This window comes from Cyanistes caeruleus, chromosome 12, assembly GCF_971803275.1.
Source record: "Cyanistes caeruleus chromosome 12, bCyaCae1.hap1.1, whole genome shotgun sequence".
In the NCBI taxonomy this organism is placed as follows: domain Eukaryota; kingdom Metazoa; phylum Chordata; class Aves; order Passeriformes; family Paridae; genus Cyanistes; species Cyanistes caeruleus.
Window position 1 is genome coordinate 9070952 of NC_141712.1, and position 24650 is coordinate 9095601.

Below are 24650 nucleotides of genomic sequence, written 5' to 3' on the forward strand. Positions count from 1 at the left end.
TTTCCTGAATAATAAGTGGTATTTTTATGTAAATTAGTCTTCTTCAATCTCTGTTGTGATATCAAATATCTTAAATATTGGGCATGCTTCCCATAGCAGAACTATTTCAAAGAATGAACAAACTAAATAAATAAATATGGCTGGTAACTTTAATTATTTCCCCCAAACAGTATTTTAAATGCTTAATAATTTGCAGTTTTCTCTCACAGAAGCCAGAGAGACAGCACTTTTCACATCTCATGGCCACTCCCATCGATATCTGCTCCAAAAAAAGTTGAAACGTTCAGTTCTGCTAAGTCAGGCTGGCAGATTTCACGAGACACAATGGACCAGTGAAACTCTGAACTGAGGGTCCACTGGCTGGGACCTGGTTCCTGCTCACACTCAGTCTGTGTTTATAACTAACATTTACCTGCTACAGCAAACCCTCACCCAGCATCTTCTTCACCTCTGCCTTTCATATTTCCCTTAAAACCCAAATATCTGAGATGTGTAATGTTTGGAATGGATCAGAATAGATTTAAAGGTGTCTGCACAAGGGAGGTTAAGTGCTACAAATCTCTCCTCACAGCCCTGCACTAAGCAGTAAAGAGCTGAATTAAATGCAATAGTAATGCAGAGCTGAGCTTTGAGATGCATCCCCTCCACTTGCTCTGCCTTTCCTAATAATAGACATACTGCTCAAAACCAGAAAGCATAACTAGCTGGTATAAACTAACTTTACATAAGCAGTTATGACCTAAACAAAGTTTGAACAGAACATAGCCTCTGAATACTCTTTTGAGTACATTTTGAGTTTAAATTTAGATTTTTATTGCCTTTGGAATGCTGAAATAAACTTTCAGTCCCATCGGTGCAACTCCAGGAAGAGACTATATTAAATTTCTCTGTTCATGAAGGTGTGTGCCTTCCTTCTATTCGTTACCAGGCATGCAAGTCACATAACAAAGCTGAGCTGGTTTTATCCTTATCCAATATGGACCTTATTATGCTTAAGTGAATTCTGCAAGGGCAGTTAGCAGTATTAGCAAGTGGTAGTACATAAGAGCTGAGCATCCCATCAGGGGTCTCTGGAGTTTACACACAGATCTGACACACCCAGGGAATGGTCACACAGCTTGGTCTTTACTCCTCTAGCCTGGGATAGAGATCTTCAATTTCCCTGTTTCTGCAGAACAACATTTAGAACTAACTCAAATCAAATCAAACCGATCAACCTACTAAGATGACATTGTGGAAACACAACAGCAAAATTAAATATCTGAGATCTGAAAAAACAAACCTAGAATTTGCCTATTTGATAAGGAAAGAAGTCCTAAATACCCTAACACTAGTAATGTGCACTAGCCCCACACACCTAACATTCTACCAGCAAAAGAGAAAAGCAGGCCCAAGCAGAAGTAACAATTCTCACATGGGAGCAACCTGACATACCAATAAATTAAAAACCATTGTTTTGTCTGAGATTTCATCATCACTTCCCAAATCAAATCTGTCCTGGATACAAAACAATTTAGCTAATTGAGAGCAGGGAAATAGCAACCTTTCTCTTGCAGGATCAGGGAAGATTCACCCATTTCCTTACTTGCTCAGCTGTGTAACTGGAAGAAGCATTCCTTGTTCCCAACGTACCAGTGCCTAACGCTGCATGGGCACAAGACAGAACATTTAAGGTAACAGCTGTAATATGCAGTCAAGCAGAGACTGCTACACACGAGACCAGATGGAAATCATCATTTGCCTCAATAAATAAATAAATAAATAAATAAATAAAGTTACTATGTAAGTCAGAATTTAGGCAGATTCCTACAACCTGAAAATAGTCTTAGGGGCAAGATGATTATAACCATGCTTATGACAAATAAACTAAATGCGGTGTGTCTTTTGATGCAATTCATCATTATTTTGTTGATGCACTCCTATCAAAATCTCATTCAGTTCTGCTTTTCTTTAAAGCAAAGGTCATGGGACCATGCCACAAGTTGTAGGTCCACATTGGTGGCAGAAAAAGTTCCATTTGTGGGAAATTTGACAGAGGTTATACAAATCTTTTCCTGGTAATAGCAGCTGTAGCTGGTATGAAATGCAGTGTTAAATGAAAGTAGAGCATGGAACATTTTGTAATTATAGCTCTCCATTGAATTGTTTACTTTTCAATGTGGTATAGAAGGAAATATTATGTTTTTAATCATGTTCATTACAGCAGAAGAGAAATTGTGAACTAACCCCTAAAAGTAAGTTTAAAGAAGAATCTGTAATTTTGATGGCTCATTATTGAGATTTATATTTTGTGGTGGTTGGTGGTTTTTGGTTATTTAAAGACAGAAAGGAAGTTTGAAGAGAAAGCTGAGAGATTGTGTATTTTTAAACACTGCCTGAGCAATATAATCAAATTCTGCCGTCAGTGTTTCTCTGATCCCCTTTACCCAGAGGAAAGTTTGTGGTTATTTCTTCTTTCTGTGTACAACATAAACAAAAATTGCTTAACCTTCCCTTCCTCTTCAGCTCCTAACCTATTCACTTAAAATGGCCTAGGTGGGCTTCTCTTTTGCTGGTTTGGGGGAGCTTCTTCCATCTTTTGGCTTTGTTTTGGATCTTTTCAAAGGTGTTTTCTAAACAGCCTGCTGTTCAGAAACAGAGGGGTTCTGGCCCCTCCTCCACTTCTGCAGTATTTTGAAATTTAATTTTATATCTTTTATAGGGCTTTTGATTTTTTTTTAACCCTACTGCTGCCTTCTCTTTATGCTTTTGTAGATACTGATAACATTATGAATTATATTATACTATACAGAAATAAAGCTCACTTGAATTGAAACTTGCTGTAATTTTCTTCCAGTTTTTGAGACTCCCTATGAATTTATTTTAAAATCTCCTTTAATCCTCCTGCTGGACTGATGTTTCCTTTCAGAAAAGGAGGACACTGTTCCAGCCACAAGAAATTACATAGCATGAAGAAAATGAGGAAAAAAAAAGTCCTGAGTCATGAAAGCAAAGAAGAAATACAAGTAATACAATACAATACTTGAGAGAGGATTAAAATCCACAAACTGGAAGGGACAGAAAAGTAGGATGGAACTCTAATTGAAAGGAATAGAGGACTGACTGTACCTAAGGGACTAGGTAGATCAAGGAGGGAGAACTTGACCAAGGGGGAGCTGAACTATCAGACCCCTCTCACCTTTCAGCTGCTTTCAGTATCCTCCCCCTGTCCCCAGGGAGAGCTGGGAGCCCTCCTGACAAACTTTTCCTGGCCACAGTCAATGCTGAAGCTCAAAAGTAAAGCACATTCAGGACAGGAGCTGCTCTCAGAGGGTCACACAAGCACTGCCAGGGTGTAGTGATGACCTGTACCTCCTTCCAAGGGTGGGAGAAATATCTGGGCTCCAAGGAGCACAAGTCAGTTCTTGTTCCCACAGCACTGAGGAAAGGGAAGATCTGTATCTAAGGCCTGCAAGTTGATGCATTTTGTGAATAAGTGGTTGCCTTTCCTGCTGCTCTGGGTGTCTGGCTGCTGTGGAGGCAAAGCCCACTGCTAAGAGCTGCCCACAAGGAGAACACCTCACACAGCCACGGACACGGCACCGCTGCGGGAACACCGACCCCATCCAGGCCAGGCATGGCTGGGCTGGCTCCCCTTTGACCCATTGCACAGGAAATCTGGGGCTTTCCCAGCTCCTAAAGCTTCTTCCTTCTCCTAAACACTGTTTTGGAGAATCTGTGTTTACAGTAACTAAAGCACTCTGCACTCATCAAAAGGAGGGCTGCAGTTAAATCACAGCCCCCAGTTACAGATACACTGACGAATTTACCATGCTTGACCACTCTTGTGTGAGGCATCAGCACTTGAAACAAGACCTGTGCCAACTCAAAAAGCTGAAAAGAGCATCAGTTTCTTCAATTATTCCCACGGAATGCACAACTGGAGTTTAAAAAACTATGATCTTTTAACATTCATCCTTTTGAATAGGACATTAAAAAAGTAAATCCCTCTGAGCATCTTTAAAGCGACTTTAAATGATGAGTCCAGCAATAAAAAAGATTTTTTTATGGATAACTGATGCATTTTCTAGGTGGAGAGAAAAAAAAAAAAGATACCCCAAGCTATGACAAGTTTGCTGTGTAGGTGATATATGGTAGTAATTGATATCCTAACAATAGGAGACTATAAAGATACGTTGAAATTATTTTTTTTTTCTATTTCTTCCCTATCTGCTTTTCCTCCTCCATTTCTTCAGTAAGGCAGATCTACCAGCAAGACAATTTAATCTTCCAGGGATAAAGAAAGACTTCCTTGTCTAAGAAAAATAAAAACTTCTACTGGTCAAGGACAGAAAGCCCAAGAGAAGGAATTATCTCCTGACAGTGAGCTATGTTTTTTTATCTCTAGAAACGGAAGCAGCAGTATTCTGGAAGAAATAACATTGATTTAGCTGGAATGTAAGGAAGACATCTTCTGCTTGATGTATGTAGCCTTCTGGACAAGGGTAGGACAATAGCCTGTATTCCCTGAACAAAATACCTCCTACTGTGTTTTTGCTATCATTTAGTGGGAAGAATTTTATTCCCTTGTAACATTTAACTCTGAACCATGAGAAACTTCATGCTCAGTCACAAGCCTGGATGGATACTTATTTAATGAGCTACCAATAGGATAATTCTCCTGGGCTCTTTTGCCATGCATAACTGGGAGAGGGAAGAGTCACTGTCCCATCCAGTATGGATAATAAAGTAAGCCACACCAGCCAAAGACATTGGTACAGTTTACCTCCTTGGCAAACCAGACACACAAACCCAACCTCAGCTATTTTATAACTCTACAATGTGGAGCAACTCCTTCCAAGGTTTTTGCTACTGTGCTTCACAACATAGCAGTATGCCAGTCAGGTTCAACAATACTTACTAAAGCAACTTATTAGTCAAAGAAACAAACTTGCTCACTTGGGCTTATATGAAAACACAGAACAAAGCTCCACATCTACCTTCATGAACACACTTTTGCCATTCACCTTAACAGCAGTTGACCATTGCTTGTGATTCCTCCTAAAGGAATGTTCCACTTTTCAAAAGGCCACTTTTATCTGCTGGCTTAAATATAAAACAACTCTTGTACTCCTATTATCTAGCTGAAGGCATACAGAGCTGGCAAGCTTATGCTTAAGTGCCTTAACTTAAAAATCATGAAGCACCTTGTTGTTTTCCACTCCATGGACACACTTTCAATTTAAGTGTTTTGCAAAATGGTAGGCTCCTCAAGAGAGCAACTAGAGATATCAGTATCTGTCTCCATCCTTTCCTGAGGAACCAGTCAGAGATGTGGGGAGCCAATACTTCAGCCAGAATGAATGTATTACTGGTTTCCAGCAGAGATCCTAATACTGAATATCAACAGGGTTCTTCTCAACAAGAAAAAAAAATTAAGCTAGAAAAGGAAAAGCACAGCATGAACAACCTACAAAGATAGTGGAGAAAACTGGAAAGGGCTACTAAAGGCAAGGATTATTTTAAGTTAATCTCAGAGATGACAGGAAGTCGATACACAAGGAGGCAGGCACAAACTGAGTTAGCACAGCCAAGAGGCTCTCCTCCTGATTGGCAAGGCTGAAGTACTGGGCCTTGGAGAAGAAAGATTACTAAACCAGTTACAACTGAAAAGCTGCACAACTCATGGAGGAAACTCAGCAAATGAGCAACTGCAGCAGAAGAAATATACAAAAAAATGTCTCCAGATATAAGGGACTGTTGCACATTACTAATGTGGACATAACTACCATGGCAAAGGGTTTAAAACTCTGCTACACCTGCTCATGTGTGGCCAGGGCTTACCTTGCCTGCTCAGAAGGGCTCAGTGCTTCCTACTGTGTGACAGCTCCTTTGCTTCAAGCTTGCAGAAATGTTTCTGTGCCGTACAGCTGCAGGAAGGAGCATCCCCCCATCCTCCTCTGCCCCCGAGAGCAGACACAGGGTTAGTGCAGCCCGGCCACAGTGCAACAGGAGGGAAATTTCCATAAACTGCAGAGGTAAAGGGCTGAGTGAAAAGCATCTGAGTCAGACAGGAGCTCAGTCAGCTGCATGGTGTACAGCAGCCTTTGTGCAGAAGCATTCATTAGACACCAGTGTAGATACAGTAAGACAGAGACACAGTGTGATGTGATATGCTGTCACCATTAAGGTAGGATGTGACAGATACATTTTGAAAATATAAAATATATTCACACAGCTTCAAATTGAGAGAATGAAGCCAATCTGACTGAACAGCCCTGCCTTCTTTGGAAAGTGCTGACATTGACAGCACTGATCAGACCAGCTCCTAATTATATCAATTTATAAGCCATACCCCAATATTGTATTTGCAACATCTTCAGCTTTGCTGAAAGCACAATACAGTAAGGGAACATTAAAAGCATTAAACTAAAATTACCATTCTGCAGTTGATTTCTGATTATACAGGACTCATCTTCCCAGCTGCTGAAGCATAACCAAAGGGATTTGGCTGAATTTCCATGTTCTGAGCATAAAGCAATCATGACCAAACCTGGGTGCTGACTAGCTGGCCTAGAGAACTGCAGCTTCAGTTTGCCTGGTGTCAGGAGCCAACACTGCCGAACACTATGACCATCTCAGCCACAATGACACAAAACTGTCAGAAATAAAAACTGATTGTCCTTGATATTGTGTTCTCCACATTTTTTGTGAGCACTTTACTCATTTTGTCTTAAAACAACTCCAAAACAATTCAGCTATGTCCTTTCCCACACAAGACAAGCATTCAAATCTTCAATACCATCTGAAAAACTGCTAGTAAAGAGAGGAGAGGTGGTTTCTTCCCAAGACCATTGACAGTTTCAAGAGAAAATAATAACAGATACTATTTAAACAAATACTGTACTTGATATATTAATTATTAATATTAATTAGTTTCAATGTTTTCTTAATGGATTTTATTTTTTTTTCATCTTCAAAATATATAAATATCTTAAAGAGGAAAATTTGTCATGGGACTATGCACCTACAACCCTACACTGACTGAAATTTACAATAGATATAATCTTTTTATCCAGATAACACTGGGCCACTTAATGACATTCCAGTTATTTAAAAAAAAAATAAAAATAACACAAACAAACAAACCAACCAATCTATCCTAGACATCTCTGGACAACATTTTTTTGGACAGCAGCATCATTTCACCACGTGTTTACCACTGACACAATTGAGTATCTCAACAGTTATCCAGAATACTTACATGATCTTGAAAACATGGCCAGAAGAATTCACTTGTGTTATGTAAGACTCCATAAAAAAATAAAATTAAATGTGAGAAGAAGAAATATGAATGTATTTCTTAAAAATTTGTCATCCAAATAATCCTTGTCTCATGCAAGTGTATCTACTGCACTGCTTACAACAATTTAGGAAATAGGACTGGGATGTATTTCTGTGACAGCAGTTTCCTGAATTCTGCCATAATATCCCACGGGCAGAATAAGTTGCAAGAATCTGCACTACAACACAGCTATGCAAATTTATGTCAGCAGAAAAAAACTCATTTAATGACCCACTGGAATTAAAACCATATCTTCAAAACTGAGCCCTGGAATCTCTGCTTTAAAAAAGATCCTCCTCTTCCTGCTATAGAGGAAAGCTGACTTTTCTCTCAATGTATTTGTTCCAAAGTCCTTCCACTATGTACATTAGGAAAATAAATATGACTTCCACAGGTCAAAATGCTATGTTAAACCTGTGCTTCAAGACAGTGATGTCTTAGATCTATACAGGCCAAAAAAATAATTCCAGGTTTGGTCAGAGCTGTGCAGTTGTTCATGTACGCAATAAGCCAAATGCAAAGCTGGTAGGTTTACATATATTAATGGTGGTTAATTCCCAGCAGAGCTCTCAATTAGCTTAATCAAGCCACAACAGGGGCCTGGGAATCTTGCAGCAAACTCAGTGAAGGTCTCTGCTCAAAGCAGCACTGCAAGAAGCTGGCCACATGACAAAGTGCACAGCTACAGGAGCTAGAATTTTTGCTGTGGATATAATAACTGCTGAGCCTCATCTCACTCTTCTCGATAGAGCTGGTCCTGCCATTTCAAAGGAGGTGTTTCAAAACTAGAGGCTGCAATCCTCTGGACTGTGTGAACAATTGAGCCTTTGGAAAGGCTCTTCGAAGACTAAAATACTGAGATTAATCACTCAGAAGACAGCAAAGGAACAATAAAACCAGATTAAAAAGAGAGACATCAGAAGCTTCTCTTTCCCCACACCTCAACAGACAGAATTGTAGGGAAATTCAGCTCCATTGTCAGCCAGGAAATACAAAACCAACTAAAGAAACTATAAAAACATTCAAAAGGGAATTATGAATATATGCCAATCAACAATTTTAAAACATGATTCAACGTATGCTGAAAAAATTGGGGAGAATCAAAGTAGGAAGGATAACTGACCCATGAAATCACAAGTCCTGTGGACCAGATTTTAACAATTACAAAATCAGGAACAGTACCACATGCATGGCAAAGAACAAAATACTTCTCCATTCTTTCAGTAGAAATGGTATTTATCAGGTCAACATATCAAGCAGAGTGACCAATATCGTGAAGAGTTATACAAGAAATTTTGATGGAAAGAACTGTAGAGTGAGCAACATGATATGTTCATAACTTTTAAGTCTCAGCATTTTTATTTCACAACAGAAAGAAATACTGACCTGCTTTTGTGACAGCAACACCAAAGCCAGCTGTCATGCAATTAGTGGCATGGGAATTTATCAACAGAAAAGGTTCAGGACTATGTTAATTTCCACATAAAATAGTTACTTTTTACAGGGGTTGTTACTACTGGAAAAATTGGAAAACACTCTCAGTATAGAAACAGCTCAAGGAGGATGGCCCTGACTTGAATGACCCTGGAGCCCAAAACATTGAAAGCACATTAAAATTTATTAGCATGAAGTCCAACAATGCAGTGAGAATTTCCACTACAAGCTGAATGAGTATTAACTGCAAACAAAGCAGGAGTCCTCCCATGAACCTTTAGTCCTTGAATGAGTATTGTGTAGACAACAAAAAACAAACCCTGGAAATATAACTGCAGCTGAAGCACTGATGCTTCTTCGAACATACTGCATGCAACATAAATTACTAATGTGAATGACAATTATTCACATCTTTTGTCTTCATTTTGCTTAAACTCTTCCAACATCTCTTTCTTGGGTCTTCTTTTTTTCTGATAGCTTAGAAGAATTTCAGTCAATTAGAAGGTCACTGACACCAAGAGTGCCACGAGCAGCACACTGCATGAAGACTCAAAAATAATCTGAACCTGTCTTTTTTAATGATGTAGGCATGAGAGGCAGGAGGCCCTTGGGTATGTTCTTCAAATTGACACGCTCATGCAATGTTAGACCCATTCTCCAAAAGCTCCACAATTCCCTCCCCAAGAAAAATTTCACAAACAGGGTTTTTTAGAATCCCAGATATGTCCTGAGTTCAGAAGAACTGTTTCACTTTAGGAATCCCATACTCTAAGAACTTAAGAGCTACTGGTGAAATATTGAATAATGGCCCATTACCACATCTCCCCAGCTGTATAAAGCTGCAGAAAGGCAATGGCATTATTTTCCTCTCTTATCCAACAAAAGGCTCAAAGTTGTCATGGGGGAGAACCAGAATGCTCTGCACCCCGATGTGCACAGCTGCTCACACTGGGATCAACACTACTGTGGACCACCGAAACAGAGGAACCCCAAACCCCACTGCTCTGAATCCTAGGAAGGAGGTACTAGTGGAAGGGGAAGTGCACCCAGTCCAGGCGTCACCGACTCCAGCCCACACTGGATTTTCAGAGTGCCCCAAGGCACAGGGACTGAGCACTGCCAGCCTTGCCCGAGCTCTCTCCTCCCAAGCAAGGCACACAGCTTATTTCACTCTCCAGAAAAAAACCACAAGGCCTGTTTTATTTTTGGGCAAGCAACGACAGAGGCCTTTTGGCAACTCTCAGCTGACAGAATACACCTCACACTTCACCCACTGACCGTGTCTGACGGTGAAACTAAAGCAGGTCAACAAGTGTGTCTGTGTCCCTCCAGGGATTTCTGCACTACAGGGGTTTCCCCAGAGCCCCCTTGCTCTCACTCTGCACATCGCACTGGAGATGCCTCCAGCAAAACCCTGATCTCTCCCCTCCCAGGCCACCTTTCCCTCTTAGTGGAAAGGACACTCTCAGAGGTCACACTCAAGAACACAGAGATCAGATGGAGTACACAAGCTGCTTCCAACTTCCTCACTCCCAGTCCTCACAGTACTCTCGCAGTCCCCTCCCCTGCCTCTGAAATCGCCCCAGTGGCCAGCCCGCTCCGCTGCCCGTACCTGTTGCAGCTCTCCGCTCGGCTCCAGCCGGGGCTCTCCAGCTCTCGCCGCTCTCCGTCTCCAGCTCGCAGGAAGGATGCGGGCAAGGGCTCGCTGCCGGGGGCAGCAGTGCCGCTGGCAGAGCTGGGCGAGCAGCCCCGCTGACCCCGGGCAGGGCTGTGCTCTCCCCGCTCGTTGCCTCGGAGCCGCGCAGCCGCCGGCGGGGCTGCAGGAGCTGCTGCCCGGCCATGCACGAAGCCCTGCCTCCGCTGGCTCCTCGGGAACCGCCGCTTCCAAACCAACTTATCGGGCTTCCAGATGTACCTGGGGGGAAGACGAGGGGAAATTGTGTTTTGCATTGTCGAGTGTGCATTAACTATTCCCTGAGTTAACTGCATTTGACTTGCTTTTCTGTTGGACCAAACTCCTCGTCTCCTGCTGGAGTCATTAATCTGTATCTTCTCATCGTTTGCGCAGAAGAGAGTTGGTTTGTTTCTCCCTGTCCACCCCCTTCGCCCCCACACGCAGTCCCTAAAAACCCAACAATTAAAAATGTGGATTTTCCCTTTAATTCCCCTACATTGTGTAATTATATCCGCATTAGAAATCAATCAACATTGGTCATTACCATCAGTGATATGCTCATAAAGCAAACACTAGACATGCTAATGAACTGAATGAAACATAATTTCTTGTTGTGTAAACTCGTGCTCAACGCTAATCAGCAATAAATTCAATCAGACATTACATACATCAACTGAAAACACATTAAAGCAGGGTACCGAGCAGCTCATTTCTGGGGGCAGCGCGGCCCCGAGCAGCCCAGCAGTGCCCCGGCCGGGGACGAGGCCGCCGGAGCCGTGAGGGGACACGGCCTCCCTGCGAGGGACCCCTCGGTGATGGGGCTGTTCGCGGCTCCCGCCCGCTGCTTACCGGCCGTGGCAGGGCTGCCGGACAAAGCCAGTCCCTTTTCTGTCTCCGGCTCCACGCAGCCCGGACAGCGGTGCCCGCAGCCAGACCCACCGGCCTGTCCGGCTCCGCCGCTTCAAATGGCACCCGTGCCCAATTCCCTCGGCTCGGTCGCCCCTCAGAGCCCGTTCTCCTCACAGGACCCGCCCGAGGCTCGCAGGGCCCGGCGTTGCACAGGCAGGAAATTGGCCTTGCCTCGCCCGCCCAGGTGCGGCCGGTTTCCAGGATGAGAACGGGCTCCGAGCAGGTGCAACCATTTAACAATTAACCATTTAACATTTCCCCGCTATAATCAAGGGGACAAAGCACCGGCTACGGGTGGAGATGGCGATAAGCGTGGGTGTGACCGGCCGGCCTAGGGAAGCCCAGCTCGCCCCGTCGGGCGGCGCCGGCCCCGGGAGGCTCTGCAAGGACGGCTTCCTCTGGCTGCCGCTCCCTTCAGCCCCTTCAGAGGGCACCTCCACAGCCTTCCTGCCCCTGCCCCCGGGGGCGCAGGGATGGCAGAAAGGGGCTGTTTTTAAACACAACGCGTCTGCTGAGGTAAATCACTCGGACGCGCGGCCCGCGCTCCCCGACACCGGGACCGGGGCAGCTCCGGGCCGAGCTGGGGCGGGGAGGCGGCGGGACCCGCCCGCCCCTCCAGGGAGCCGGGGCGGGGTCCCGGGCCATGGCCCCCTCCCAGGACCCGGGGAGGCTTCCCCGGCCCGGCGTGACGGGGTTTCGGGGCGGCTTTACCTCCTCAGCCAGGAGCAACTCCCGCCCCAGCCGGGGCCTCCGGGTGGCCCCGAGATGCGGGGCTCGCTGAGGGGAGCATCGCTGAGAGGAGTGCCGGGCTCGCTGAGGGGAGCATCGCTGAGAGGAGTGCCGGGCTCGCTGCGCGGAGCAGACGAGGCTGTTTCAAGCAGCCACGGCGGCGTTTTGTAACAACCGCAGAGCAGCGATTTGCTGCGATCGGAGTAATGTAATTTCCAGCTGCACAATATTAATGAGACGCTCAGAACCAGGGGAAAACTTTCAGCGGAAGGTGGCGAGTTTATTTGTTTCGCGTTAAGGGAGAGGAGGGAAAAGATAAAAACAAAAGACAAGCATCAGCATCATCAGCCCCCGCACCTGCGGCGATCACCGGGATCCCCCGCGGCGGGCCCGGGCCGGGAGCTGCTGCCTGGCTCCGACGCGATGAGGCGGGGAGGGCACAGGGCCGCCTTCCTTTCTCTTGTAACCTAGTTATTTTTGTTCCTTCCCCCTTTTTTTTTCCCCACTGCCCGCTCCCCGCCGTCACGGGAGGCAAGTTCTCTCCGCTCGCCCTGACCATGCCGTTCTGGAGGGGAGGGCGTGAAGGGGGCACGGGGCTGGGAGGCGGCGCGGTGTGAGAGGCTCCAGGGGAGAGTAATAAAAGAGCCTCGCGTTGAGAGCGGAGCGTGCGGTCAGACAATGCGATGTGTTGGTTATCTTGAGCATTTTGTAATTCCAGGTGAACGCAGCCCGGCGGCATTATTCCTTCTTCATAAGTCTCAGTCGTTCCGTCGCACGGCTCCTGGCCAGCAGGTGCCGAGGTTCCCGGCTTGCTGCTGGCAGGGCTTGAGGAGGGCCGGCCCGAGCCTCCCCTGCTCCTGCGGGGCGCGAAGCAGAACCTGGGCCAGGCGGCAACCGAGGGGCCAGAAGGCGCTTTGGCCCCCGCGCCGCGGGGTGACAGAGGTGACGAGCTGGCAGCAGGATGCTGTATCCATTCCACTTGGAGTCCAAGGGCCGCGGCCATCCCCGGCCGACCCCGCTCCCCACCGCCGCCCCTCGCGGAGCGCGTCCCCGCCCGCCCCGCCGGCCTGTTTCCAGGGCAGAACCTGTGAATAAAGCGAGAAGCGTTGCTTATTGTTCTCGTATTAATTCCCCCCTCCCTTCTTGGAGATGATTATGCTCATTCCCGGGAGCCGGGGATTCGCGCGGCTCCGCTGGTGCCGGGGCAGCCCCGCCACGCACACAGCCCGGGGATCGTTTCACCGATTTATTTCACGTTAAACTTTAGATACAATCGAAATCCTCGGTACGCACCTTTTAATAAAAGTAGTAATCTCTTTGAGTACTGCAAAATTATAGCATTTATATCTTCAAAAGACGGTAAACAAGTAATACCAGCGAATCGATAGTACCAGCCTCGAGTGCACATGGTCAGGTGGTTTTAGGCGGCTGTATAAAATGCAATCGGGTTTAGAGAATATAATACAGATAAATGCTGTAAATAATTGGATATCAGAAACTTCCTCCCATGGCCGGGTCCGCTCGGGCTGCCAGCACCACCCGCAGGGCTTGCGGGCCCCGTGCGGGGGGAGCTGCGGCCGGCGGGGCCAGGGGCCGCACCCCCCGAGCCGCTCCCACTGCAGCAGCCCCGGGACCCCGCCGAGCCTCCTCCCCCCGCCTACCTGCATTGAGAAACCTTATTTCTGGTTAAGAAAAATAAAAGTCCCATTTAAACTTTATTGAATTAAAGCAAAAATTAATTTTCAATATTCACACATATATTACAGAGTAATAGTAAAAGTTCAATATACTTCCTGGCGTTTAGTTGGGCCACGTTGTACAAGAGCAAAACAAGCATCAAAACATTTAGCAGCCTTAAATTTCACAATCACTCAGAATTACATAGAAATATTGAAATACTCTAGTCAGCCTTGGCTGTGGATAGTTCTTCATGTAGAAATTTTTCCTTTTGCCAGCCAATACACAGCAAGAATTGCATTTTCCCTTCCATCATGGCATCCATGTATTCAAAAAATACTTTGCTTTTTTTCTTTTTTTAAAAGTTAAACTCAGAGAAAGAGTCAAGATTAACATGTTTTAAAAACAAAACTACAAAATATGCTGTAAAGGACAATGAAAATATCTAAAGTCTACTTGTGTGAGGCAGAAGCCATGGGGGAACAATGGCAGATTACACCAATGACACAGAGATGGGAACTAATTTTGTGGGAGGAGAGAGAAGAATATAAATGGGGGTTTGATCAATTATAGTGTCTCCTGCCTGTTGGCTGCAACACAACAAAAATAAGTAGTAATTCTTCAAAGCAGATGTACACAAACCTAAGCAGGATTAAGCTTCTTTAATATTTGAATGTAAAAAGTCTGCTGTCCATGATTCTTCAAACCCAGCTCTGACTTGGGAATTTGTAAGAGATTTCTCCCTTTACTTGGATGAGGAGTGATTTAAAGTGGGAACACTAGAAATCCAGAGAATGTTGAGTACTTCCAGCCTCCCATCAAGTTTCCTCTCTCCAGTTTTAGATAAGCTCTGTCTCCTTTTTCCATCTGAATCAGGACTCCATTGCTAGCAGCTTCTCGGGTCACATCTTGGTCCCCTGCAAAGGCAGAAATCACTGGCCACCCATTTAGCATCAAACTCACCTAAAGAGCAAGATAAAACAAAGCCCTCTGTCAATTAAAGTCAGACAATGACACCACTGGGGCTCGTCTAACAGGCAAAATGCTTAGTTAAGGAAAGGCCTCTTTTGACAGCTGAAACTCCAGCCCCATAAAAAAGAAATATCAATCTAAACCCAGCTAAGGTATGTACTCCAAAGGAAGAAGTCTTTCACCACTGTTTTAGACCGACAACCACATCAAAACACCCGGTGCATATAAAGAAGGACATTGATCCTATTTTGGAGAATTTCAATAGGGTGCCTGTGTTTTCAGGCTATGAAAAGAGGTCTGCTTGTACTTATTGAAAGATGGCTTTATGCGAAACCTCAGAGACAGGAGGAGCAGAGCCACAGCCGCCGGAGTCAGGGCCTTTGAAGTGCATTCAAGGGGTAGTTTTCCTTTGTTAGGCAGCAAAGACAATATGCCACAACACAGTCAATAAGCTCTGCTAAGCTCGCGTTAATGACCCTGGGACTGCATACCCCACATTAATAATACACTACCTGCCCAATCTAAAGGTGTTAAGCCACTTGCACGGTGGCATATATATATAACGGCGTTATATAGCTGTCCATTCACCTTTGCAAAGTGCATCATTACACAGTCAGATTTTCTGTCTTTATTATGCTACCTGGCTTCAGGCCGGTAATTTATTAACCCTACCTAAAGCAGCATATGCATCAAACCCCATAGAAAAGGCAGGTACGTATAGAGTAGCTGCAGAGACATGCACAGATTCATTATCGTTTCCATACCATAAGCACCTCCCCGAACCCCAAATCCCTACGAAATGTTCTGCCACAGGAGAGTTGGGTGAGAAGCCCGCCAGGGGCCGCGGTTCCCAGGGGCTCTGTACAGGGATGCTCCCGCCAGCGCTCCGCGGCACTGGGCAGTCCGAGGGCCCGGACAAGCTGGGAGGGCGCGGCAGGCGGCCAGCCACCTCCCATCCCGGGACGGCTCACGCGGACAGGGGCCGAGCGGAGGCCTGTTGGGACTCCGAGGCCCCTTGGGCACCGTCCCCTCGAGCAGAGAATCGCCGCAGCTCTGCGCTCCCCGCGGCGGCCAAGGGGCACGTCCCGCCCCACCGGGCCGCCGACCCGTCCGCTCCCTCCCACGGTGCCCGCGGAGCCCGGCGACGGCGCTCGGGGCTGACCTGGATGGTTTGCCTGTTGTACACTTTCACCACGTGAAAATTGAAACTGTAAATCCCTTTCCGGGGCGCGATGAAAGTGCTCCGCTCCGAGTCGAAGTTGCTGCCGATATTCACTAGTACCTGTAAGGGAAGGGCACAGTCAGCACCGACGCGGGGCCGCTGCCGCCCAGCCCCGCTGTCCCCCGGCCCCCAGCGCCCCCCCTCCCGCGGGCAGGGCCCCGCGGGGCGGCGCGTCCCAGCCCGGCCCCGGCAACTTCTCCCGCGGCGGCGCGCCCCGAGCCCGCCGCGCCCGCCCCACCTGGTCGAAGTAGATGATCATGGTGCGGTTGCTCATCTCGGAGGGCTCGTGGTTGGTGCTACGGATGGCGGAGAAGGCGACCTTGGCGCTGCCGGAGCGCACGGAGATGCCGAGCGCCGTGCCGGTGGGGTCGGAGGTGGGGTTGGAGTCGCACACCACGAGGCACTTGCCCTCCAGCACGATGGGCTCCGTCTCGTTCTGCCCGCACGCCAGCCACGCCGCGCCCAGCAGCAGCCCCAGCCTCAGCCCCAGCCCCGGGCCCCGCATGGCGCCGCGCTCCCTTCGCTCCGCGCCGGGCGGCACCGTCCGGGCTCCGCTCCGCTCGCTCCCCTGCCCCGCCGCGCTCAGAGCGGGGCCGAGCGCGCCCCGCCGGGTGGGAAGCGGCCGCGAGGAGGCACGGGAGCGCCGGCACACATAGCGCGGCGCGGAGCGCTGCGGTGCGGAGCGGGGGCCGAGCGGTTCGGAGCGGAGCGGAGCCGCCCGCCGCGCCGAGCGGGGCTGAGGGAGGCGGCGGGAGGCGGCGGCGCTGCCGGGGCTGCCGGCGAGCACAAAGACGGCGCGGGGCGCGGCCCCGCCTCCCCACCGGCCCCGCGCTGGCGTCAGCGCCCCGCGCCCGCCTCCGCCGCGCCCGGCCCAACCGGCGCCCGCCGCGCGCCGCCGCCGCCAATGGCCGCGCAGTCCGCGTGCCGCCGCCCGCCGCCGCCGCTTTTGTGGGGCGGCGCGGGCGCGGGCGCGGGAGCAGGTGCCCGACAGCCGCCCGCACCGCACCGAGCCGAGCCGAGCCGAGCCGAGCCGAGCCGCACCGAGCCGCGTAGGTAGGAGCGCCGGGGTGCGGAGACACCGCGCGGGGCTGAGGCAGGGCGGGGCTCGGAACTCCTGTGGAGCCGCTCGGACCGGGCCGTCGGGCAAAGCCGGGCTGAGGGCCCGTGGGGCGGAGCGGGGCTTTCCGCGGCTTTCCGCGGTGCAGCTGCGCCAGGTAGGCTGGAAGGGAGCGGGCTGCCGGCGGGGCGAAGGCCTGCCGCCGCCTCCAAGCAGCCAGAGCATCCCCGGCTGTGACCCCGCGCCCCGCCCGCCGGAATCGCACCGGGAGATGGGTTACCACGGGTCCCCCTCGCAGAAGTGTCCGGGCTCCGCTGTCTGCTTCAGCCGCCTCGCTCGCATCCCGGGAAGGAACAAACCGCAAGGCTTCCTGAGCAAGCAGCTCCGACAGCGTGTGGAGCCTTCCCCGGCCGGAGCAGCGCCCCGCTGATAAGGACAGTGCCCCGCCATGGGACCGGCCCGGAGCGCGGGTTTAGGCTCGTCGTTGTTTCCTAAAGCGCAAAGATTGCTTTGTCTCTGGACGTCTGACCCGTGTTCTTTCTGGATGCGCTGTCAAAAAATCATCACCCGGGATTGTAAATGAAGAGATTAGAAACAAACGATTGGAACAGAGTGCTTTTCTAACTGGCAAATATGTTTACAAAGTTAAACTGCAGAGATAAAAACTTTTATGGAGTTTGTAGCATCTGCTCTGGGAAACTGAATGTGATCCAAAACTGAGCTCCAGTGCAAATCATTATGAATTTTGGTAAAGGCTTTACTTTATTTCATTGTGCTGTTCCGATTGTGTGGTTCGTAAGATTTTTTTTTTACCCGGGAAAGTGATCTCTCTCTCTGAAAACTGCCATAAATAAAACTTTACTGCTATAACTGCCCGGCTAAGTTAAAGGCGTGTCTGTGAAGTTGTTCAGACAGTCTGAAGTGTCAGTCTGCCCGTGGGTTGGTACTGGCTGGCTGTGAGGGACGGGATGGAGCGGGAACCAATGGCATCAGGAGCCTCTGCAGGGAGGGTCAGAATACACCGCACTTTTGATACTCGGCAGTGAAGCAGTCTGGAAACCAATGCAGTGGCAAAATGCTTATAGGGGAAGAACAGTGGTCAGAAAAGAGTTGGGCAGATAATAAAATAGCAACAAAAATTCTGAGAAGTAGAAAGTGAGTGGGTGGAGCCACAGCCTGTTAGAAGGTGTGTTATGTTTTACTTCAAGACACGAGCTTAAGATTTACAATGTATTATTGCTACTGACAACTGAATCTGAAATCAGAATCAGAAACTTTAAAATAAAATTAATATTTCTAAGGGATACTAATAAGGCTAAACAAAATAAAAAATAGTGAAAATGAGCATTTTGCATTCTTGTCATTTTGGTGAGATGGCTTGGGGAAATAGGAACTGAAGGAGCATGGCTCTGCCCTTTTAATTTTTTTGAGTGACTTGACTCAAAGAAGCATACATGTTCTTTCAACACACATGACTCATAAAAAATATTGTATCATGTATTTCTCTTGTAAGACACTTCTTGTGCATGACAGAAATCAATTCTCTCATGCTATAGAGCTCTTTAGATGTAGCTTATGGATTTGAGTCCAGGAGGGTCTGCCAGAGCTGGAAGTTGCTTGGTGTGGTGACCCCTTGGCAGGAGACTGGGTGGGCCTTCTACCCCCAAGCTCCTTGGCTACTCCAATGGCTTGGAGGGTGGAGTTACCAGAAAGAACCAGGACAGGGGCACCTGGATAAATGAACAAATTTGTCACTTTACCTCGCACAGGAGGTAGGCAGGCAGACAAGGGGGGTGCCAAGATTCCTGTGTCAGACACCCTCGTTGTCAGCAGCTTTCATTCTTGCACACTTGCCTAGCACTGTAGCATCCAGCTTCTGCAGCTCTGACTGTAATAAAGTAACACCTGCCATGCAAATTAGACCTGACTTCATTAAATGCCACATGCAGTGCTAGGCAGTTGTGTTGATCCTTTCTGTATTGCCAACAGTCTCTGACTCATATTGGGCACAAAGAAGAGGTGCTCAGCAGGAGGATGTGGGGACTGATAGAGAAGCACGTGGCATGATTAGTGATGTGTGGCAAAGAGCTCTCCATCTAGAGTGGAGATTTGCAAATCCAGGTGTTTACAGAGGGACAGGAATTAAATTACACCATCAAATTACAAACTGCCTTGTTAGTCAATGTCATTGAGATCCAAGAGGACAATGGTCATTGAGATACAATGGAAATGGTATCAAGGTATTAACAAACTCTAATAGATGTTGCAGATGTTAGTTTGAAATGGATATATTTGTCAAGCAGAGCTCTTTGGTGTTTGCTTTTAAGAAAAAACTGTTGTGGATGTGGTGAAAATATGTGAACTGTCCATTGTGTGGTAACTCACCTGACCTCAATATTGACAGATTGCCTGCAGACTAGGAGTTTGTAGAACTCCCCTAATGTTTCACCCAAGGTTAAAGGAAAAAAAAAAAAAAAAGAAAACCAAACAACTTGGAAATAATCTGGAGGGAAAAAAAAAATAATTGAATTATCCTCATCAAGTCCCTGAAGCAACAGTTCAGGACTGGTTACTATCCTGCTCAGATCATGGGAGAGTTGCTTATTTTGTACCAGAAAGAAAGCTATGGTAAGACCAAAATAATCTGTTTTTTTACCTCTTACAGAAGCAATCGTGAAGCTCTTAGGTACTGAAGTTTTATCTGTAGAAACCAAAATATAGTTTAGCCACAAAGCAACAGCAGTATTACCTGCCCTCCATTACACTGTCAGTGAGCCTTAATCCTGTTGTAGGAAAATCATCCTTAAAACTCAGTCTCGCTACACATTTAACTTCAGCTTCACTCATAAAGTCTCTGAGGAGGATAAGCATAAGCTGCTCTGAAAACAAGTACCGAGAATTCTACTGGAAACCTTTATATTTCCTTCAAGAGAATAATTTAGCAAGACTTTAGCTCACTGTGTATAAATTCACCTTTTCACAGACTACTTGCCTTTTGATTTAATCCTTCTTGAGTAAGAGATGCAAGGTCTGGTCCATAACTGGATAACTTATATGAAATGCAGTTTGTTCAGAATTCTGAAAATGCAGTTTGTTCACTGCTATATTAGTTTATGAACTATAAGCAGCAAAAAGCAATTCAGGGATTTATATATGCCCATATAAACTTAAGATACTTGTCTTCCCAAGCATCTGCTGGGATTCTGTACAATGTCTGAAGATGTGTGAAAATGAGATTTAGAACAAAACAGCTTTTGCTGATCCATCCAATGCTCTATCTAGAACCATCTGATTTGCTCTTGTAAGAAAGGTTTTCATGTATTTATGGTGATTTGCTTATGGTGTCACCTTCAGCTTCCACAGCAAGCAATTAAGGTATCAAGAGCAGGCTGAGTTCACTGAGAGAGTGCACAGCAGAAGCAGATGCACTGCTAGGGTGCCATCCAGCAGAATTATCTGTAATGCTCCACACTGTAGAATAAAAAGGGCCTGGGACCTGCAGTGCCACTTGCCTGCCTGTGCAGGTTGTACTCAGCAGAGAAAAACCATAAAATGGCACAGACAGGTTTGGGGGCCAGGAGAGAATAGCACCAGGCCAGGGATGGACAGCCAGAGAGTGCCTGTGCTTTCTGAGGTGTATGCCTGACAACAGCTGCCAGGTGATAATTTGTATATATTCCTGTCTTCACCTTCTGTAATTTTATTTGATCAAATCAGGTTGCTTCCCAACATTAACCATGCACTTTGTTCTACAGAAAAATAGTTCCGATTTTCACTTTTAGGTCTTGCTTCTGGCTAGAGAATATCAAACAACCCTAAGTCATCATGTGTTTTGTAATGTTAAAAAAAATCTGATAAAACATTGAAATAAAAATTCAGCTTTTACAGTTCACATTTTTGGCAAACCCGAGTCTCAGGAGTGGGAATTTTTGATGGATACATGTAGTTACAAACAGAAGGTCAAAGGGGAAAGAGTTACACAGTCTTAACCAAAGTGGGGATTGCAGCAGGAAATTAATGTCAAATTATCTACTTTGAAGGTTCCTTGGGCTACACTGGTAGTAGGGCTTGTATATTTTGAGGAACAAAACAGCTTATTAAGATAACTTCAAAATAAATTTCATCTGCTGCATTTTACTGTGTGCCTGCAATACAATATTTGACTTCTGATCTCACATATATATTACATAGGGCAGTTTTAGAAATGGGAAAGAATATTAGTTCTCTGCTAAGAGCATTTGAAAACTCCATCCCTGAGACAAATATTAAACATTCTGGCTTATAAAATTGTAAATGTCCATGCGTAGTATAGCACTATCAAGTTCTGGGTTTTTTTAAGTAACACTGGATTTCAGTCTTACCTTGAGATATCTGTTTTACAGCTACATTTACTTATGCCATTGACTTGCATTGACATACATTATGGTATTGACTGATGATGTCGGATAATTTATTACTTGCATGGAATATCGGCAGATTTTCTTCCAGGTACAAAAATTTCCTAAGTGAGCGATGATGCCAAGGTCAGGAGCTTGATTTGTTTTTCTTGTCATAGACTTCTGTCAAAACAAGTGCATTGTTACAAACAAATAACTCAAACTGGAAACTAGTTGCCGTTCAGATAGGTAATTATATTTTAACAGGGCAAAATCCCAGCCCAAGCTGCCAGAGAAGGCTCAGCTAAAGCCAGCACGGGCTGGAACAGCGTGTGTGCTCAATGTAATTGTAAATGGGGCCACCTCGGTTGTGCTGCCTCTTCAAACTTAAAAGAATTAAGACCAAAGCTGTCCAAATGTTAACTGAAACTCCTAATAATTAAGGGTTATTAGGGGCTGCTGGCTGGCTTTATTTTCTACTGCAGTGCACTTGTGCTTGTGGATTCTATTTATACACAGAATTAAGAGCTTTGTTTGAACAGGTAATCCAATCTCCTCTGTGTAATTTAGCCAATGATTTTTTTTTTCCTGGCCCTTAATTTTGGCTGTGTTTCATGATGTACAGTGCAACTGCAATACTAAAAATAATCTCATTCAACATACTTTATCTGAAAGGATAAATCAGACTACCTTACAAATGCTGGGTAAATTTCTGATTTTTTTTTTTACTTATGAAGAAAGCCCCAGAGATGCTGAAGGGAATTTTCCGTGTGCATCTTTCCCTCTAGTGGCTGCTGCTCTTGGGGAAAAGCAGCAAGAGCAACATTTTTGCACTTCTGTATTGGGTACAAAGGGATGGCAGGATGGAGGGAAGGAGACAGGTAGACAGACTTTTGGGCAATTAAAATCTTGTGATGAACCATATGAAGACAAAGATACACAATAGCCATGGATTTGACTAGATTTTCATGGAAAATGCAATGTGTTCTTGAAATGTTGTAATAATTTTGGTCAGTTGCATGAAGACCAGCTTCTCAGCCACTTCGCAGCCTCTCACACTGATCCTTTTTGTTGGTCTGTCATTTTCCCAGTGCTTGCTCATGGAATTGGAAAATACCTCAGTGACAGCCCATAAACCAGCTGTCGTTCATGTATCCGTTCCACACACCTTTCTCCTGTTTGCTAAACACTTTATTTTGTCTGTCCTTTTGTTTTTGGCAGCATTAAACCCACAGCCAAGTGTCCATGCTCATTGTTTCCTTTGGGCGATGCCTGCTCTGGGATTAGTGCCTATCACACACCCCAGCAGCCCTTCCCAAATTTCTCTGGTAAAGGGATCAGTTAAAGCCATGAATCCACGATTGTTCAGAGAGTGAAGTGACTGAGACAGCACTGCAGAAACACAGCTGGCCCAGGTAGAAAACACAGCAGCAGGGGGACAATCACCACGTGGAATATTTCATTAGGATTTATTTCTGGTCTGCATGCAGCAGTGAGTGCTCACAGGCAATACAGCCCATGCCCTGTATTGCACCTCTGGCCACCTTTTCCAGGTGTTGAACCTGTGATTATGTGGCGGCTGAACACCTCAAATGGAGTAAGCAGAGGGGAAAAAAGAAAAAAACGACAGAGAGGGTGAAAAACCTGCTGTAATTTCATTCATAGCGTACACAGATGCCAACCTGAGTTAGTTTTCCAGTCCTTTAGCTAGAGACATCTTTATTCTTCTTTGCTTACTTTCACCTCTTTGTTTTCTTCCATTTTTGCTAGTTTTATAGCAGAGTTGCTCTCTCCAGCCAGACTCATTTATTCTGGCTCAGAACAGAATGGTTTAGGTCTTTGTAACCTACAGTAGCTGAGAGATTTCCTGAACACTTGTCATTTACTGCTCTGACAATCGACAATAACAAAGGCTATTAGATACCTCCCCTTATTCACTGCACTTACTGGGCATATGTGGTACCCAGCTCAGAAACCATCACAGGGCTACCCCAGGGTGCATCCCAGGGCACACTTCTATCAGAAATCAAATCTGACAGGACTATCAGATCTGGGAGGTGAACTTGTAACCATAAGTCACAAACAATTAAAATCCTGAAATATAAGTATTTCATTAAGGGCTTCTTCTGAGTAACTTGTTTGTAATTCAACCAGTTAAAAGTATCTATAGGCTTTCCCAGAAGAATTTTGACTCAACCCATTGTTAAAAAAAAAAAAAAAAAAAATAAAAAAAGATAATAGATTACTTACAAGATCTTTGAATTTCTACTGGGACAGTTCTTCTGCTCTTATTTAGGTTTGAATGTGTAAATTATTAGTAGTTATATCTATCTTCAGCAAAAATGTAAAATAGTAAATTCCATCTAACACTGACTACAGCTACTTTTTATCATAAAATTTTACAAATTCCCCACCAGTGAGCTCATTAGTGTAAATGATAGAGCCTTATCTCAGGTTTAAAGTCAGCAGTTTTCCTTAGGTACCAAGCTGCCTCTTTTCTTTTGTGACATGGTAATGGAGGACCTTATTCCAGAGAGCAGGGAAAATTTCCTCCCTGTTCTTGTAGGGCTGCTAAAAGCAAGCAGACTGAGTGGGATCTCAGTACTGTCAGTATCCTCCTTGTCAAAAAGGAGCAGGGTATTTGTAGGGGAGAGAAGGGCACATCGCATCCCAAGCTTGTTGTGAGGGGCAGATGTCAAGGGACAACAGAGGAGAAAAGCTGTTTCTAAAGAAAACAATAGATTCCCCGTATTCTACTCTCCAAAATCTTTGCTGCATACAAACACTACATGACATATACATTAGTATCCCAGGATGCCACCACTGTGCCTCACCACACACTGGTACCTCACCAGAGCTGGGGACACTGCTGAGTCCTGCTGGCAACAGACACGGCTGGTGCAAGTCTCAATTTCCACGAGCACCTGCAGGGGTAGAGGTGAGAGGAATGGGTTGAACTGTTAAAAACACTGGAAACTACAGATAAAGATAAAAATATTCAACTGAAAATTATTACTTCAGTGGCAAAGAGGAGAAAGGGGGGAGAAAACCCTGAAAACCAAGCAATTTCTCAGGAATTTAATCTGAAAACCCCATGCCTGGTAATTGTGGGTTAAACGTGTCAGCCAGCACATGGACACCGTGCCATACTGCCTTTTGAACTCTGCTTTTCATGGACAGTGATCTCTGCATTCTTCACAGTACAACAAAATAACTGTGATGAACGCGGTCAGGGGCTAAGGCTGGATTGCTCAGGATGCTCAGCGGGTTTGCTC

The 24650-nt window shown here is 46.1% G+C and overlaps 3 protein-coding genes and 1 long non-coding RNA gene across 15 annotated transcripts in view; 1 reads left to right on the forward strand and 3 right to left on the reverse strand.

The window, feature by feature from the left end:
• The window catches only part of LOC147650840 (uncharacterized), a 30945-nt gene extending 19136 nt beyond the window's left edge, over positions 1-11809 (reverse strand). The window contains exons 1-2 of one of the 2 annotated variants that reach the window (XM_086847151.1): positions 11102-11292; positions 10371-10673 (exon numbers count right to left, since the gene is read on the reverse strand). In XM_086847151.1, coding sequence (XP_086703277.1) covers positions 10371-10673; positions 11102-11118 — 320 coding nt within the window. In that variant the 5' untranslated portion in view covers positions 11119-11292. Of the gene's footprint in view, positions 1-10370; positions 10674-11101 lie in introns of both variants that reach the window. The other variant, XM_086847152.1, reaches the window with a different exon arrangement.
• LOC147650841 (uncharacterized) lies at positions 11615-13552 on the forward strand. 2 transcript variants are annotated; one of them, XR_015275235.1, is made up of 3 exons: positions 11615-11858; positions 12062-12342; positions 12790-13552. XR_015275235.1 is itself a non-coding variant. In XM_086847153.1 (3 exons), exons 1-3 carry the CDS (start codon positions 11643-11645, stop codon positions 12791-12793), a joined length of 438 nt encoding a protein of 145 aa, XP_086703279.1. In that variant the 5' UTR covers positions 11641-11642; the 3' UTR covers positions 12794-13552. The 2 variants fall into 2 exon arrangements, 1 of the variants encoding a protein (XP_086703279.1); XM_086847153.1 differs by having other exon boundaries at positions 11641-11858; positions 12062-12279.
• A 215-nt stretch (positions 13553-13767) lies between these two features.
• Positions 13768-16726, reverse strand: CBLN1 (cerebellin 1 precursor). The gene is made up of 3 exons (XM_086847154.1): positions 16181-16726; positions 15883-16002; positions 13768-14711 (listed from the first exon to the last, which is right to left on the reverse strand). The coding sequence occupies exons 1-3, from the start codon at positions 16445-16447 to the stop codon at positions 14514-14516; spliced, it is 585 nt and encodes a 194-aa protein (XP_086703280.1). The 5' UTR covers positions 16448-16726; the 3' UTR covers positions 13768-14513.
• A 4693-nt stretch (positions 16727-21419) lies between these two features.
• LOC111934628 (uncharacterized) overlaps positions 21420-24650 on the reverse strand; it is a 141458-nt gene continuing 138227 nt past the window's right edge. For 9 of the 10 annotated variants that reach the window (XR_015275576.1, XR_015275580.1, XR_015275575.1 and 6 more), the window contains one exon: positions 22545-24299. This is a non-coding gene — a long non-coding RNA (uncharacterized LOC111934628). Of the gene's footprint in view, positions 21559-22544; positions 24300-24650 lie in introns of those variants that run through there. The other variant, XR_015275581.1, reaches the window with a different exon arrangement.

What these genes read in the sequence shown, in the direction of transcription:
- LOC147650841 (XM_086847153.1), top strand. Translation starts at nt 11,643, where the DNA reads ATGGCGATAAGCGTGGGTGTGACCGGCCGGCCTAGGGAAGCCCAGCTC. An exon ending in AACACAACGCGTCTGCTGAG is followed by an intron (nt 11,859 to 12,061) that starts GTAAATCACTCG and finishes TTACCTCCTCAG; the next exon opens with CCAGGAGCAACTCCCGCCCC.
- CBLN1 (XM_086847154.1), bottom strand. Translation starts at nt 16,447, where the DNA reads ATGCGGGGCCCGGGGCTGGGGCTGAGGCTGGGGCTGCTGCTGGGCGCG. An exon ending in TGATCATCTACTTCGACCAG is followed by an intron (nt 16,003 to 16,180) that starts GTGGGGCGGGCG and finishes CTTCCCTTACAG; the next exon opens with GTACTAGTGAATATCGGCAG. An exon ending in ACAACAGGCAAACCATCCAG is followed by an intron (nt 14,712 to 15,882) that starts GTCAGCCCCGAG and finishes CTTGCTCTTTAG; the next exon opens with GTGAGTTTGATGCTAAATGG.